The following is a 17595-nucleotide window of genomic DNA, read 5'->3' on the forward strand; positions in this document are numbered from 1 at the left end:
GATACGAGATGCAGGTGGCAAGACAGAGGGAGGACTTCCTGGAAGCGGAGAGATTTGCTCTGGACGTGACTCTGGGGCTGCGTGGTTCTCATCTCATCCGATAGTCCCCCAAGCCTGTATATGGAGGAGGGGGCCCTGCTCCAGGCCAGGGGACCTGAAAGGCCTTGGAATGGGCAGGGGTGGAGTTGGGACCCTGGCCTGCCCCGAGGTCCCAGGTAAGGGGGAGAAAGAGGAAGGGGTGCCCATGTTTGTTGAGTGCGGGCAAAGAAACAGACTCCACAGAGATCAGAGGGACCACAGGAAAGGAAGGGAGAGGGTGAAGAGAGAGAGAGAGCACCTCACTGCAGATGTGGACTCAGGGTTCCCGACATGCTTTAGCGGTTGCTGAGAATCAGAAGTGCGTGAAGCCTGGGGCGCCAGGGTGGCTCAGTCGGTTAAGCATCCGGCTTCGGCTCAGGTCATGACGTCACGGTCCGTGGGTTTGAGCCCTGCATCGGGCTCTATGCTGACAGCTCGGAGCCTGGAGCCTGCTTCGGATTCTGTGCCTCCCTCTCCCTCTCTCTCTCTCTGCCCCTCCCTTGCTCATGCTTTGTCTCTCTCTCCCTCTCTCTCTCAAAAATAAACAGTAAAAAAAAAGTTAGAAAAAAAAAGTGCATGAATGCTGGGTGAAGCCTGCTTCGGCCTGAGACACTGGCTTCTGTGCGGCTGCAGCCATAATTCCAGGTCACCTGTCGGGCCACATTCCTTTTACTCCTGAAATGCAATATTTTTAATGCTCATATTTTGGTATGAATTACATCAATTCATGGCACACAAAAATGATAACTGGGGTAATTTCAGAGCTTTCCTACCAAAACACAATTTCCTGGGCCAATTTAATTAACCTACTTTATAAAGTAAACCTTCCAGGGACTTGACTCGACTTCGCGATTTTATTAACAAGTTTTGTGTTTTGGAAGCTTGTAGCCACAGAGTGAGCTTTGCAAGGCAGGGCGGTGTTTGTGCTGTGACTGAGGGATCATACTGCTTTGCAGATGACTTCAATCGGGTGATCCTTTCCATGAAAAGGGGTCAAGAATACACAGACTACATCAACGCCTCCTTTATCGACGTAAGTATAGCGGCCCCGGCTGTGCTTTGCAAAGATGACTGTGACCTTTGTCCGTGATCACAGACTCTTCATTAACTCATTTTCACGATCAGGAAAGAGTCCTGAAATCCCAACCATTTCGTTAGCAGAATTACTTGCTTCTAAAAAACAAAAAACACGAACAATGAACTTTGGAAACAGAGGTAACAGGTGCACTGCTAAGGAATTTGCTTTATGAGGCACGCCGCTTTTTCTTTGACGTCTCTAATACACACCAGGGTCACACGGGCCCTTGCACGGCTGGCTGTCCTGCAGTCTCTGTGCCCTCCTGTCCATTCCGCGTGGACGGAACGGTTGTGCGCTCCGGGCTGACCGTCACCGCCTGTCTCCACGCACGGTGCGCCGAGCTGAGAAATGGTTGGGGAAGGACGCTGCGGCCACATCTGCGTTAGCACGTCCGTTTGCAGATGAGAAAACATTGCCAGAGGTCACTTGGGCCACATGGAGGAACTGGATTTGAATCCACTTCCTCTAAGCCCGCCTCCAGTCCACCACCATGATGCTAACTGAGCTGAAACACAGCAACACACGAGAACAGAGTCACCGGTGCTCTCTCAGGTGGCCGGGGCCAGCGTGGCTCATGCCACCCGCTCAGAGGCGACCCCAGGCGCTGCAGAGGAGGTGGCTGGGTCGCAGAGGGAATGGGCATCTTGGGCTGTCGCTGCGTGCAGGTGGTTTGCTGGGGCCCAGCCCGGCCCTGGAAGCCGGAGAACATTTTCCCTGGCCGGGCCCTGGCCTCTCCTGCACCCCGCTGTCCATGGTGGAATCAGGAGGAAAGGGAGTCAGACTCTAATCTCTGTTCCCCCTTTGAAGGGCTACCGACAGAAGGACTATTTCATCGCCACCCAGGGGCCCCTGGCGCACACGGTGGAGGACTTCTGGCGGATGGTCTGGGAGTGGAAGTGCCACACGGTCGTGATGCTGACGGAGGTCCAGGAGCGAGAGCAGGTCAGGGACGCCCGCCGCCCTGCCCCCTGCAGGGGCCTCCCGAGAACCCACAGCGCCCCTGGCGGCCCCCCACCACCCACAGGTCCCACCCCGTGGCAGCCGTCAGCTGCTGAGGGCACAGGGACTGGGGAGGGAGCCAGGCTGGAGACGAAAGAGGCTCCACTCTTGCTCAGCCATGACCGCCCACTGGCTTTTGCTCTTAGCCAGCATTTCATTTAACCTATCTTAACTGTCTTCGAGACATAAGGACGTAGGCGTTGGTATGCGTGTGCCTTACAGGTGTTGTCCTGGGTGGGCCGAATGAGTCAAATGCTTCCCTTTCCCCAGAGACCCGTCCAGGGCCTTCTTGTGTCTTTTATTGAATGACACAGTAAATACTCGTGAACCCACCATCGGACTGAAAAGCCAAACCTTACCAGTGATGTACATCTACCTGTACGTTACCCAAGATAGAGCCGCTACCCTGAATCTGTGTTTCCTTTGCTTTCTTGGAAACAGCACATTGACGTCCAATTCACATACCATTCAGTTCATCCTTTTAAAGGGTAGAGCTCGGCGATATTTTTTAAATTTTATTTATTTATTTTGAGGGAAAGAGAGCGTGTGTGCATGAGCTGGGGAGGGGCAGAAAGAGAGGGAGAGAGAGAGAGAGAGAACCTTAAGCGACTGTGCACTGTCAGCTCAGAGCCCGACTTGGGGGTCAAACTCTCGAACCATGAGAACCATGACCTCAGCCGAAATCAAGAGTCAGACATTAAACCAACCGAGCCACCCAGGCACCTTGCAGTTTTTAATATACTCACAGCGTTGTGCAACATCACCACTATTTAATTCTAGATCGTTTTTGTCACCCCCAGAGGAAACCCCACACCCAAGAACAGCCACTCCCCATTCCTTCTTCCTCTAGCTTCTGCAACCACCATGAATTTGCCACTTCTGGACATTTCATGAAGATGAGTTCCTACAACATGTCTTGTGTGATCGAGTTCTTTCACTTAGTGTAATGTCTTTGAGGTTTAACCACGTTGTATCAGGAATAAGCTCTTTTTTTCTTGACAAATAATATTCCATTGTAAGGACAGGCCACATTTTGTGTATCCGTTCGTCAGCTGGCAGACATTTGGGTTGTTTCCACTCTTGGGCTGTTACGCATTATGATGGGAACATTCATGTTCAGGTTCTGACACGGACCTGTGTTTTCACTTCTCTTGGGGAGACGCCTAGGGGCCGAATTACCGGGCCATATCACAACTCTGTTGTGCAGACTCATACAGCTTAACATTTTGGAGAACTGCAGACTGCCTTGCACGGCAGCTGCCCCAGTTTGAATTCCCGCCGGGAGTGGACAAGGGCTACAGTGACTCCTCATTCCACCAACATTGATTGTCACTGGTCTTTTTTTTTTTTTTAATTTTTTTTAATGTTTATTTATTTTTGAGACAGAGAGAGACAGAGCATGAACGGGGGAGGGGCAGAGAGAGAGGGAGACACAGAATCGGAAACAGGCTCCAGGCTCTGAGCCATCAGCCCAGAGCCCGACGCGGGGCTCGAACTCCCGGACCGCGAGATCGTGACCTGGCTGAAGTCGGACGCCTAACCGACTGCGCCACCCAGGCGCCCCATCACTGGTCTTTTTAAAGCCATCCTTGTGGATGTGTTCTTTGCTTTTTCCAGAAATCTTTTCAGATCATACACGTGTGTGTCTAAAGCAAGTACTGCTTTTGAACTTCATACAAAGGGTATCATTACAGTGCGTGTTCTGCCGGGACTTGCTCCTTCCGCTCAGAATGATGCTTTTGACACTTTCCTACCCTGATGCGTGTCGCTGTGGTTCATTCATCGTGATTCTAGTTTGTTCCACTATACAAACTGGACATCCTAAACCCACTTCTCTATCCCTTCTCCCGCTATGGGAATTTGGGATGATGCCACTTTATTGTTTTACACACGGTGCTACCTACCGGTACATTCTCCTTCGTGTCTCGTGCTGCACAAGGAAGAGCAGACTCCAGAGGGACACGACGCCACATTGGAGAGCGTGTGACAGTTTGGGTTTCCAAGATACTTCCTCACTGCTTTGCCAAGTGGTTCCGTTCCCCAAAGCAGACACTGGCGGTGTGTGCGAGAGATATTCGATCGACGCCCCTAGTACCGTCGGGCATCCTAGTTTTTGTTGATTGAATACGAGTACCTGTCATCCCTTTGTAGCTTTGATTGGCATCTCTCTGATTCCTGTGAGGTCAGGCCTCGCTTCATATATGTATAGATGGATGTTTTCCTCTGTGCAAGACGCCTGGCCATGCCTTTCTCCCGTTTTGCTAGCGAGTTGTTGGCTCTTTTTATCTTGACTTACAAGAATTCTTTACATGTTCTTGATACTCACCCTCGGCGGGTTTTACGTACCGCAGATGTCTTGTCCCGATTGATGGCATGTCTTTTCACTCTTTTGAGAATGTTTGTTGTTGGAGTGAAGTTCACTGTGTTGCCATCTGATGTTGCAATCTTCGAGCCGTGGATGGTTAGCTCTGTCGGGGTCTTGCTTAACGAGTCCTTCTGCGCACCTCACAACGGAAGGACATTTTCTTCTAAGGCCTTCACGGTTTTGATTTTAGCTTTAAGTATTAACCCATCTGGGTTTATTTTTATGAAGACTCAAGCCTACTGCATACGGTAGTGTAGGTTGTGCACTGCCCAACTCCAGGAGGGCTGGACCGTTCATATCAAGCTTGGTAGGTTGTGAGTCAGGGACCCAGTGCTTTTCCTGCATGGAAAACCAATTTTTCCAACTCCATTTGTAGAATAATCTTTTCTTTCCATCATGTCCTGTATCTGAGTTGCAAATACACGCATGTCTGTTTCTGGATTCCCTTGGTCAATGGGTATTAACGGGCATTCATATTCGTATTCATCTGTGACTTACTTGGTCAGATGAAGTACGTTAAGTGGTTTGAGAGTGATTCTGCCTCATATCCTCAAACTGCTAACAGCAAGTTATTTGCTATGAGACTTAACATGTTATTTTTTACCCCAAGGATAAATGCTACCAGTATTGGCCAACAGAGGGCTCAGTGACTCACGGCGAAATAACAATCGAAATAAAAAGCGACACGCTTTCCGAAGCCATCAGCATACGGGACTTCCTGGTCACTTTCAATCAGGTATTGTTGCCAGAGTGCATCCAACCCTTGTAGACAGAACGCACCGCAGCATCCCTCAGGGTCTGCTGCTGATGGTACCAGAATGTCTTGCTCTTTCCACCTCCTCTAACTGGTACCTTAGGATCCACGTTCAGTGCGGTGAGTAGGGAGCCATGTTACAAAGGGGCAGGTCTCCTACAACGTTCGCACCCTCGGGGTCACCTGCCTCCTTGCCGCACGAGACGGTGGAGCAGAGTGGCCGACTCCTAGAGGCGTCACACGGCCACCACCTCCCCTTTCGGGAGAAATGGCCGTGGTGGGGGCGCAGGAGGAGGAAAGGCCGTGGATGAAGCCACAGAGGCCTGTCCAGGCTTGTTCAGAGCCCCTAGGACAGGAGGGGTCCTGGCTTCTTAAGAAAGAGATGATCGTGTTGTCTCCCGCAAAGTTGCCAGGGATCCCATAAAGGCGGGCCCTGGCGAGGGGCTCCAGGGAACATCCTCTGGATGTCTTGCCCCCACTCGGAAGGAAATACTGGCATCCCTGCCCTTTAGGGTGCACACAGCCCACAGACCGCCTGGTCAGGCCCCTCAGGCCCGCCAGGTGGGGACCGTGCTGGCCTTCGGAGGCCCCAGGAGGGGCCCAAGCCTTGGCGCGGGTCCCCGGGAGGACAGGTGGGCCCAGGTCCCGCTCCTCGGTGGTCAGGGTCCTGTGGCCAGGCGGCACTGAACGCCCTTCCCCGCCCGCAGCCCCTGGCCCGCCAGGAGGAGCAGAGCCGACTGGTGCGCCAGTTCCACTTCCACGGTTGGCCCGAGATCGGGATCCCGGCGGAGGGCAAAGGCATGCTCGACCTCATCGCGGCCGTGCAGAAGCAGCAGCAACAGACCGGCAACCACCCCATCACTGTGCACTGCAGGTGGGCGCCCCCTGCAGGTGGGGCCGAGCCAGACCCTATCCCCGGTTAACTGCTCCCAACGGCGTCATTGCCCTGGACTGTAGTTTTCACCTTCCCCGTACACAGAGAGCGTCACAGGGATGCGGAAAGGTCATCTGCTGTACCCGCAGGATGCATTTGGGGGGAGGAGTCAGGGAACCCGCTCAAACACACGTTTCCGTGTGCCTTTTAAGTCCCCAAAAACCCCTCCAGGCACAGCTCTGACAGACCCACTTCCTGAGCCTCGCCTGCCGGCCTTCCTTTTGAAAGATTGTTCTGGCTGATGTGCCCGCCCCTCCCTGTCCTCTCCTCTGGGCTTGGGGAGCCAAGTCCGCACTGTAGCACACCCTCGAGGCAGGAAGGTTTTCTTGAGCCACTCGAGGATGTCCAGACTGGGATCGCTGCCCAAGGCCTGCAGCCCCATCCCAGCCCCGCTCCCAAGGCAGGCACAAGGGAGGCCAAAGGAAACGTGGCTGGGGGTGCCCCTGGAGACAGCTGGGCACCCACCAAGGCCCTTGATTAGCAGCATCACAAGTGTGGAAGGGTGAATCTGGCCCAACCCAAAGAGCTGGCCCCACGTGCCGGCTCACCCTCCTTCTGTGCTGACCCACTTCTGGTTATGCCAGAGCCCCTCCCCGTGCCAGCAGCGGGGCGGGGGGGGGGGGGTGGGTTGGCCACCAAAGCAAATCTCTTCCTTGTAGGAGTTTGGGGTGCTTTCCTTGTCGGGGGTGCTAATTTGCTTCTGAAGCTGCCCTTCTATTTATTTTTCCACACGTGGCTTCCGTTTTGCGTGGCTGCCGCTTGCCCCACCCCACCCATCCCTTGTAGCCACCAGAGCCTGGGTCTCGCTTGGGGGGATTGGAACTCTCTGCCTGGGACGGGCCTGGGTGCGCTTCTGGCCTGGCCAGCAGGTGGAGCACACGCCCCGGGTTTCAGTTCCTGTGGGCTTTGTAGAAGTCGTTTAGAATAAACTGGAAAAGAGTGCCCGCCTCCCCAGACCCGGACTGAGTGTAGGACACCAGGGATGCAAAGACAAACGAATCCCACAAGGGCAGATGTGGGGACAGGTCACTGAAATGGGACGGGAGCCTGAGAATCAGCCCACCCGGGGTGGGGCGGGGTGGGGGTGCCTCTGGGGCCTGGAGGGCTCTCTGGGGGGAGCCAGCTGAGCCTGCCCACTTTGGGCCTGGCCTCTTGTCTCTCCTAAGGCTGCCGTGGCTCTGCTCTTGTGGGGTTTATCCAGTTTATCAAGAAAATGACCATCTTAAGTGGAGTGGACCCAGATCTTCATCGCTGGGAAGTGTCCCTTATCTAACCGTCCCTGGCAGGGGACGCCCTCTGTCTTAACATCACACCTTGTGAGCCAGAAGGCGGGTCCCTCACACAGAAGGAGAATCCAGGCCGAGTTACCTCTCCCCAGACCTGAAGCAGGAGGGTTCGCATTTCTGACAAGTTCCCCGGCAACGTTGATGCTGCTGGTCCCGGGGACCACACCCGGAGAACCCCCCGCCTACACGAGTTGCAGCTTGAAAGCTTGTGCCGGGTCTTGATCCCACTCATGAGCTACCTGTCTGCTGTACCTGGGCCAGTGCTTTAGGAATGTCACGTTTGCGGACTCTCGCTCCACGCAGATGATCTTTGGAAATCCAAACCTGGCTCATTTTCGGGGGCGATTGCTTCTGTGCTGATGTGCTGGGATGGGCTGCAGGCTGTCCGCGCCTCGTCCCCACGGGCAAGCCCCGTCGTCTCCCTTAAGTACGTTTCCTCCGCAGTGCTGGAGCCGGGCGAACAGGTACATTCATCGCGCTCAGCAACATTCTGGAACGAGTGAAAGCCGAGGGCCTTTTAGACGTATTCCAAGCTGTGAAGAGTTTACGACTTCAGAGACCGCATATGGTGCAAACCCTGGTAAGAAACTGAGGGGCGAGGGTGTTTCCGGAAGGGCCGAGAATTGTCTGTGCTGAGTGTGGGGAGAGGGAGGAGAGTGAGCTTCTCGGGGGACGGAACTCAGGGCACTCTCCCCGGTGAAGCTCCACGGACCCTCTCCTTCCGTTGAGTCTGGCTGGGGACGGTCCCCTGGGCAGGACGCTGGAGGAAGGGTGCAGCCATGACTTCAGACTGTAAGACCCCTTGAACAGAGGCACTGAATACACCAGCTTTCTGTGTCACGGTGACTATTCCGCCAGATTCTAGGGCCATCCTCTTTCATTCTGTGACAAAAACACACGCTTCCTGGTTTGCAGAAGACATGCTTCCTCAACAAGTAATCATTTGGCCCCAGTAAGTGCAATTTCAAGAAATGTTCTCACACATCCTTTTTCTCAAGTCTTCCTATTTGTAGATGTGCCCTCCTCGCCCGCTCCTTCTGTATACTCACAGGGTCCCCAGGCAAGCAGGCCGTCACATGGGCCCCTCCAGCACATTCCCGTCGCAGGGACAGCTCAGCCGCTAGGATCGCCTGAGCAGAACGGGGTTCGCCTCGCGCCCCCAGGCTGGGCGAGAGCGCGGGTCTCACCCTGAGGGCACACCAGCCTGGCCTGGAGAGTGTTCACAGTCCTGCTCCGTTGCCAGGCTGCCCTCACACTTGCTGGGGGTGGGCGCCAGGCTGGCATCGGCGTATCTCTGGCCCTCCCAGGTGGTCCCGAAGTGAATACCGGTTCGAGAGCCACTATCAGTAAAGGAAAACTGGTGTGCCTACCAGCCCCCCACCCTCCTCGCCCCCACGCCCCTCTTCGGGCCATAACTGGGGCAGAAACCTGAGGCTCCCCTGCTTTCCCTAGAGCCCTGGTCCCGGTGCGGACCATCCTTGCTAGAGCTCTGGAAGATGCTAGAGGCATCTTCTAAAGGTTATGCCTGCCTACTGACAGCTGATACCTCCTACAGGCATCGTGAACTTGAATGACTTTGGGCATGGGAAAAACAGAAGCAGACCACTCCGCGGAAGATTTTCTAGATGAAAATAATAATGATAACAGGAATACCTTCAAAAAGAAATTCAGAGGTTTTTTTTTTTTAATTTTTAATGTTTATTTTTGAGAGAGAGACAGAATGTGGGTGGAGGAGGGGCAGAGAGGGAGGGAGACACAGAATCTGAAGCAGGCTCCAGGCTCTGAGCTGTCGGCACAGAGCCCAATGTGGGGCTCGAACTCACTGACTGCAAGATGATGACCTGAGCCGAAGTTGGGACACCTAAACAACTGAGCCACCCAGGCGTCCCAAGAAATTCAGTTTTTAACTATGAGCCATACTCTTTCAGTTTCTTTCCTGTTTTTTGAGTCCACTCCTGGCTTCCCCAGGCGGAGCGAATAGCTTTAGTCCTGTCTCGCCCCCAGTTAAGTATAAAAGCTAAGTCATGGCGTCCCTTTGTTGCTTGGGCTTTGGGCGGTCATCCCAACATCATGGCTGGACATGCTTGGACAAGCTCCTTTCACTTTCTGGACTTTAGTTCCCTATCTGTGGAAAATGGGGCGACAGCAACTGCCTTCAGTCGGCATGCAGATTTGTTTTATGTCTGTACCTCAGGGGCCCGGTGAGTGCCTGACCCAGGGAGGCTCCCAGCGATTGTAGCAAAGAACATTTCTTATCCGACTCAGCATGCAAACACCTCCTTGTTTGTTTTTAATGTTTATTGATTTTTGAGAGAAACAGAACGCAAGTGGGTTAGGGGCAGAGAGAGAGGGAAACACAGAATCCGAAGCAGGCTCCAGGCTCTGAGCTGTCAGCACAGAGCCTGACATGGTGCTCGAACTCATCAACAGTTTGATGCAGGGCTCGAACTCATGAAACGTGAGATCATGACCTGAGCTGAAGTTGGATGCTCAACTAACTCACGATTTGTGAGGAGGGTGAGAGTCAAATGATGCACAGGAGTGTTTTAATAAGTCAGATGCCTTAGATAGAAGGCGATGTTTTTTGAATTCTAAAATTTATATAAAACAATGTCCCTTTTTGGAGTAAATTGAGGCTTAAAAATACCCTAGATTTTCATCTTTTTTAACTTTCATAGGTTACTTCTTTGTTAATTATGAAGTTTATTTGAAGTTAAATATTCTGGTTTTTTTAATTTTTATTTCAAAAATAGTTGTTTTCTAGTTTTTTTAATGTTTATTTATTAGTTTTTGAGAGAGAGAAAGAGAAAGAGAGAGCACAAGCAGGGTAGGGGCAGAGAGAGAGGGAGACACAGAATCCGAAGCAGCTCCAGGCTCCGAGCTGTCAGCACAGAGCGCGACCTGGGGCTTGGACTCCTGAAATGTGAGATCAAGACCTGAGCCGAAGTCAGATGCTCAACCGAGCCTCCCAGGCGCCTCTGTTTTCCATTTTAAGTATGAAAACTGAAGACCTTTTACTCAGACTCTCCTCAAATACGCTAAGTTGAAACTAATCGTTGACATTTTTTTATGTTACAAAAACAGTTTTACCTGGAAACGTCTCATGTAACCAGTATGTAACTAGTCAGACTAGTCAGACATTTTTTTTTTTTTGGCTTCTTTTTATGAGTTTCTCCTAATTGAATTAATGGAATTTAAAAAATCATTTTAATATTTTCTTGTTTTTTTTTTTCAGGAACAGTATGAATTCTGCTACAAAGTGGTACAAGATTTTATTGATATATTTTCTGATTATGCTAATTTCAAATGAAATTCCTGCCTTAAAATATTTTTTAATTTAATGGTCAGTATATTTTATAAAGATCATGTTAATTTATTTCATAGTTGACATTAATACCCGTCCTAATTTCTTTGTATATATTTTGTTACGCTTTAAAGGCCACTGCTATAAAGTTATTAAATCTTAAATACCCTTTTTAAGAACGGGAATAATGTATGAAGGTCAAGTAATATCCCGTAAAACGCATTTCTGCTAATATCGGTAAATATTCTAATTTTGCGTTAGATTCATCATATCCCATAATTTCACACGTTCAGCACGTCTAAATGTTAAAAATCTTAATATGCAATGTGTGCTTGACGCAGGAGAGTAAACACAGAGCCCGCTGTTAAGAAAGCGGTCGAGGACTCAAAAATCAGTTGAAAGTTCCCTGTCCAGACACTGATTTTTACAGGCCTGCGCAGTGGCATTTTGCGGGAGGTAAAATGTTCATGGAGATACACCGTAAGTAGGGGATCCTGTGACGTCCTCAGTCTCAACTCATGTGGTTTACCTTTACATTTTAAAGATCAAGGGCGTCACAGCCCGCGTGCAGGTATAAAATGCATGAGCACAGTTGGTGACCATATAGTGATACACGTGCGTTTACTCAAGGCTGGGTCCGTGCTGTCTGGGCCGGAAGTGGGGAGATGTCAGTGCCGGTGGCATGGTCACCCGTGGCCTTGGGTACGGCAAAATCAGCTATCAGGCTGCGTTCCCACGTGGCCACTTGTCCGTCTGTCTGAGTGTTTGGCTCAGAGGAGTCTCTGAGAATCAAACCAACTGCATTTCTCACTCTTGCCTCTGGTCTCGAGCTACCTAGAGGCTCAACACAAACCACTTCCTAATCCTGACGTGCGGATAGAGCCAAACGTCTGACTCACGCAGATGCCAAGAGCACACGCTTGGGGAGACCACCACAAGCACTGATGCTTTCAACTTTCTGAGAAGCATTTTGGATTGTTGTTTTTTTTTTTTTAAATCTTGTACACGCTAAGATTGTTTGTAAGAAAAGAAATCTTAAAATCTAGATTTATACAGTTTTTTTTAAAGTCCCCCTCCTCAATATTTCAATAAAAGACACAGAGAGAGAAATCCTTAATCTAAAGGCTAACTTATTTTTGAATGGAAATACTACTGAGACCTTTGACACTGGATAAGAATAATCTCACTGCCAGACTGGATTGGCTTATGGGGCGACAAAAGGGAGAAGGTTGAATGTAGAAAAGTTTAATTTAATGACGGTGATCTTTCTGTGGCCATTAGGTAGCAGACGAGCATATGAGCACAATATATATATATATATATATATATATATATAAAAATAAAGACACCTGCTCTAACATACTAAAGCACTTAAGATGTGCATTTGGGGTACAGTGGTTTTTTTTTTGCTTTTAAAAAGAAATATAAAGGCCTTATTTGACATTTCCACTGAGAAGTGACTGCACCTTCCTATTGCACTGTTCATCCCGTGTCCGTTTCTGGTGTGCACAACGTGATCCCAGGGTTTCTTGCATACTAACGATAGCCTCACGGTGATCAAGTCTCCGTGGCTCCTCTGAGCCCCACTCCATGGCAGAAGGGGTGCCAGCCGGAAGGGCGAGAGCACAACTTTGTGACCGATGCCGCCGCCGCCAGCCGCATCCCTGGGCACACGCAGTGCCGAATACATCCCTCCGTCCTTCCCGGGACCGTGAGGATACGTTTGGGTCGAAGAGGAAAATGGAGGCAGCTCTGCAAGAGGCACCAGCTGGTCCCATATGTTTTCATTGTCAGAATCCCCCCCCCCCAAAGCCTTTCTGTGACTGAAGGAGAAGAGAGAGAACCAAGCTTTTCATTTGGCACCAAACCCTAGAAACCGAGCTGGCTACGTCGTGATGAAAGTGATTTGTAATGTACCCGAGGGTTCAGGGTCAAAGTCAAGGGAACGGACTCGGTTCTAATTTAGGAGCCCTCATGAGAAGCTGTCGGGCCCTTCAGTGGTCTACCTGGCGTCTCTTGTGTGGCGATTCAGGTCGAACTTACCAGGGGTGCCCTCGGGAAAGTGCCCCGTTTGTGCGTTGTTCTGTCTCCCTGTGCCCGCTGCAGGCATCCTGGCACCCGCTTTGGTCCTTCCGCCTCTGGAAACAAGGCAGAAGCCGCGACCCCTTGGGCACAAGACCCCTGTCCCCAGTCGAGGGCAGTGCTTGCCTTTCTAGGGGCCTGGGAATTGCAGCCTCCTGGCCTCTGCCCAGGCCCCCCCGACCCACCCAGTCCAAACAGTCCCTTTGGGGACGCGCTACCCTCTCTGTGCAACCGGGAAAGCTGACCTCTCCTCCCCCTCTGTCAAAGAAGGTCCATGGACATGACAGCGCCCCGCTGACGGGGCTGACGAGGCCATTCTTACCTTCACGTTTTTGTGTGTCGCATGAGGCTGCATCCAAATGCCAAATAGCGATTAGGAGCCTACCGTTCTGATCGACAAGCTGTACGGTCACTGTGTGACTCACTCTACTGTTTCTCTCCATGTGCTAGACGAATGAAGAATGCATACCAGTGTTTTGAAAGGTATTTTTATGTGTTTTTAAAAACTTTTTTAAATGAGCCTGACACGTCTGTTTCAGCATTTGAAGACACGCCCATGTGATTTTTAAGATGTGTGGTTCCTGATACTTTTGTTTAACTAAATCGTGTTTAATTTATGTGCAATCTTTATAATACACATCTGTAGTCCCCGTTTCAACTATCATAGTTTCTTTTATTACATCTGTAATTTGATCTTGCTCTGATTATAATGCCAGTGAATGTTGCTGAATTCTTTGTATATGCAAATTGCAAGATCTAAAACAGTCTGATGCAAGGATAAATCTTTACTTTGACTTCCAGCCTGCGTCTCGTTCTTGCATGAAATCTCTTCGTTGTATTCCTGCGCCTTACGTCCTTTTAGACAAGACATTCATTAGGAGGTAGACATTGATTCATGTAGACCTTTAATTTAGGACTTCTAAAATGTAGCTCCGCCCTGGCTTGGAAACAGCCCCGACCGTGGGCACAGTGGCCGGCCGGGGGGTGGCCCCAGCTCCCCGCTGCTCCTCAGTGGGCGTGAGCTGTGCGTGCAGCACTAGCAACTCGCCCTTCTGGGAGCCCGTGCTCCTCCTGGAGTCCAGACAGGGATCTGAGCTCTGAGCGGTGGCTTCTTGGAGTCCCCAAGGAAGATGACAGACCGTGTCAAGTCTGCGGCCAGGCAGAGTCACAAAGTCCTTCCGACACTGATTTCCCTCCTAAAATCGGAAACCCCGTCAGGCCTCCCTTCGCACATCTGCGTGTCTCTGCTCACCCCCCAACTCTGCCTCTGTGGTCCTTCCACCTCCACCCCCTTTCTGGAAGCACCCACGAGATATTTCAGGCCTCACGTGGAGTGTAAACACACGCTTGTTATTAGTGGTTGTATTTATTTAATACATTTTATGAGGCTTGTTGTATTTGTTAAAATGGATGATTTCGTAACCTTTTATTCTCCTCTCCCCTCCTCCCTCTGAAAAATGTCACCTGCTGTGAAATGCCACATGCTCCTACGGGCTGTTCAATTACTGGCAGTTCCTTATGGGTCTGTCTGTCTGTCTGCATGCCCCTTAGCAGTGCTAGGTACAGCAGGACCCTTCCACTGGGGAGAGGGGAACCGCAGAAAGGAGAGAGCAGACAGGGGAGGAGGGAAGGAAGAAAGGAGGTTTGGGGGAGGGTGGGGGGTTCAAAGATGGGCATCAACCAGCCAACCAGGGACCAGGTGGCTCAGCCAACCTGCCGGAGCCCACAGCCTCAGGAAGGGAAGACGCGCCAGGCCTGCCGTAGAGGAACCCCCCCCCCCCCACCGCCCCAATCAAATGGAAACGTTTCCAACAAGACACCAGGTGCGAGCGACCTCGGACAGACAGGCGGGTTGAACGACCACCGAGGCAGGTTAGCACCTCCCTGGGACTGAATGGTGTGGGTCAGGGATGCACCTGTTAGCAGCGGAGGGCTCAGCGGTGAGCTACATCTGACTGTAGAGACATTAATACATGGAAACTTGGCGTCTTTGCCGTGACGACATATATGCCACCAGCGTGCCGTTGTGTGAATTGCGTGTTTGCCCGAAGGTCTGTCTCAGCATCCGGGCGAGTCGGCACTTGAACCCCTTCCTCATCCGGTCTCCGAGGGCTGCTTGGCCCTCTCCAAACCTAACGAGCTCTGGTGGCCGTTCCTCCACAGTGGGCATCGGCTCACGGCGTCCCCGCGTCATTTTCCGAGGAAAACGCTTGCACATGTGTGCGTTTCAGCTGCAAAGCGCTTCTCCGGGAGAGCTTCCTGGAAGTGGAGCTTCTGGGCCGAAGGGCAAATGCATGTGCAGTAGAAATAGGAATTGCCAATTCACCACCGCCGAGAAGTGCCCCAGCGCCTCACCGCCCACGGTGCGGGGGGTGCCCATTTCCCGACACGCCACTAACCCTGGGTGTTAGCAGATCCCTTTCATTTGTGCAAAACTGAGAGGCCAAAAAAAAAAAAATATGTCATCTCAGTTTGCATCCCCCTAACTTCTAGTGGGTTGAGCATCCCTTCATGCTTTTAGTATTTGTATTTCATCTGCGAATCACCAATTCGTATTTTTTATCCATTTTCCAAGTTGTGTCATTTGGCTTTTCCTCATTGGTTTATTTCCTCAATCTATTGTTGATTCCTCGGTGATTCTTTTTATAGCACGGACACTAACCTTTGTTATTCTTACTACAAATATTTCCCTTCCATGCTTGATAAAAAATTGTCAGTGCTGGCTGTTAAAGCCCCTTGTCCAGGAAGCTTTGGGGCTCACCAGCTTCTAGGTTGGGTTGATGAGCACAAGGCGGGGCTGCCCACAGCAGGACCCTCTGTGGCTCTTGCATGGCGATACCCAATAAACGGAGCAAATCGAGCCTTCATTCCTGGGACCCAGGACTGTAGACACAAGGAGGGGCTTCATGGGAACAAGTATGGGCATCTTGTTCCTTTGTAAACAGCAACATTCATGCAATCCCAATTTACAGATTGTTGAATGCTCTGTGCCAGCATGGCCCTCCGTGCTGGTGGCACCAAGAGGGGGACGGCTGGGACCATGTCCTGGAGGCACGTCGGGGGCCTGGGCCATCTGCATAGCACTGGAATCGGGGGCCCGGGAACTGCGGCAGGAATACCAGATCTGTTTCCTAGATGACTCCAGCAGTTCATCTAGAGAAAGCTTCTAGAAAGCCCAGCAAAACCTGGGATCCCAGCCACATATCTTAAATCATTTTTTGGTGAAGAGGTAGAATTTATGGAGTTGACATTTGCGAAGGAGTCTTTCCACGACACCCCGGGATGCCTGGGCCAGGTGAGGGGCCAGGCAGTGACGGCCTAGATTCGGTCCTGATCTGTGTGTAGGATTGAGGGAGGCCTTCCCTCCCTTCCTTCCTCAGCCCCTCCACGTGGTGATAGATTCCAGACACACCCAGACACCTGACTTTACCTCCCGACAGAAAACCTCCTCCCGGGGACAATCCCACTCACCCCTGGCCCCTATCTCTAAGACCTGCCCACACATTCTCTCCCAGGATCCAGGACCTATTTGGGCAGCCAGATAAGAGACTGAGCAACCTCAGGCTTCCTGGCCATCTCTGGTGGCGCTGGGTCAAGTCCTTGTCCCCGGACACAACTCGTGCCCAGACTGAGCAGATATATGACTAGGATTTCCAGGAGTCCCCTCCCCCTACACGTGAAGGCTGCTCCTAGAGTTAACGTGATGGCTCACGGGCCAGGAGGAAAACCGCCCCTTCACGTCAGACCTGTAGAGATGGAGACAGTCTGGAAGAGCAGGCCTTCTGACTCAGCCCGGTCTGCTGCTCCCCCCTCTTGGCTCCTGAGTTTGTTTGTTTGTTTGTTTGTTTTTCCTTTTTCCTTTCCTCCCTTTAATAAAAATCCCCTGGGTCTTAAAATTTCATTTCAAGGACACCCGGCTGGGTACCTCCTCTGCCTGGGGTCACTACTGACACGCGGCGATGGTAAATACCCAGGCTGCCCTTCACGGAAGGCCACAGCTTAGTCCTGGGGCAGGAGGCCCGCTCTCAATGTTCCAGTTTCCACAGAACGGCGTGCCACAAGTTAGCACAGGATGACTCCAGAGCAAGAAACGGGGACCCAACCCAGCCTGGGAAAGGGGGTGACCCAGGCTTCTTTGAGGGAGCCTCACCACAGCTGAGCTCAGACTGGAGGAAATCGTTTGTGAGGCAGGAAGGAGGTGGGGACAGGTGGTGTGTGTGTGTGTGTGTGCACATGCACGTGTAGCATATGGTTGTGGGAGTGTGTGTAGGAGGGTGTACGTGTGGAAGGGTGTTGCCTAAGGAAGTCAAAAGCTGGCTGGTACAAAACTCGAGTAAAGGAGGTCAAAGAGCGGCGTACCTGGGAAGTTCAGTCGGTTAAGCGTCCGACTTTTTTTTTCATTATTGTGTATTTATTTTGAAAGAGAGCAGGGGTGGGGCAGAGAGAGAGACCCAGAATCTGAAGCAGCTGAAGTCAGATGCCTGACTGAGCCACCCAGGTGCCCCAAGCACCTGATGGATTTCAGCTCAGGTCACATCTCAGTTCGTGAGCTCAAGCCTCCCATCGGGCTCCACGCTGACAGTGTGGAGTCTGCTTGAGATTCTCTCCCCGCCCCCCCCCACACCCGCCCAGCCCTCCTCTGCCTGTGCTCTCTCTGTCTCTCAAAACAAATTTAAAAACCTAAAAGAAAGGCAAAGAGAGATTGGCAGGCAGAT

General features: G+C 51.5%; 1 protein-coding gene across 7 annotated transcripts in view; it reads left to right on the forward strand.

Annotated features, from left to right (window-relative positions):
- PTPRE (protein tyrosine phosphatase receptor type E) overlaps positions 1-13680 on the forward strand; it is a 163313-nt gene extending 149633 nt beyond the window's left edge. For all 7 annotated transcript variants that reach the window (XM_047826153.1, XM_047826154.1, XM_047826151.1 and 4 more), the window contains 6 exons: positions 1035-1111; positions 1964-2098; positions 5131-5256; positions 5982-6148; positions 7939-8074; positions 10730-13680. In XM_047826153.1, the coding sequence (XP_047682109.1) occupies positions 1035-1111; positions 1964-2098; positions 5131-5256; positions 5982-6148; positions 7939-8074; positions 10730-10804 (716 nt within the window). In that variant the 3' untranslated portion in view covers positions 10805-13680. The remainder of the gene's footprint in view (positions 1-1034; positions 1112-1963; positions 2099-5130; positions 5257-5981; positions 6149-7938; positions 8075-10729) is intronic.
- Positions 13681-17595: the final 3915 nt, after the last annotated feature.

The sequence above is a fragment of the Prionailurus viverrinus genome, chromosome D2, assembly GCF_022837055.1.
Source record: "Prionailurus viverrinus isolate Anna chromosome D2, UM_Priviv_1.0, whole genome shotgun sequence".
Lineage (NCBI taxonomy): Eukaryota > Metazoa > Chordata > Mammalia > Carnivora > Felidae > Prionailurus > Prionailurus viverrinus.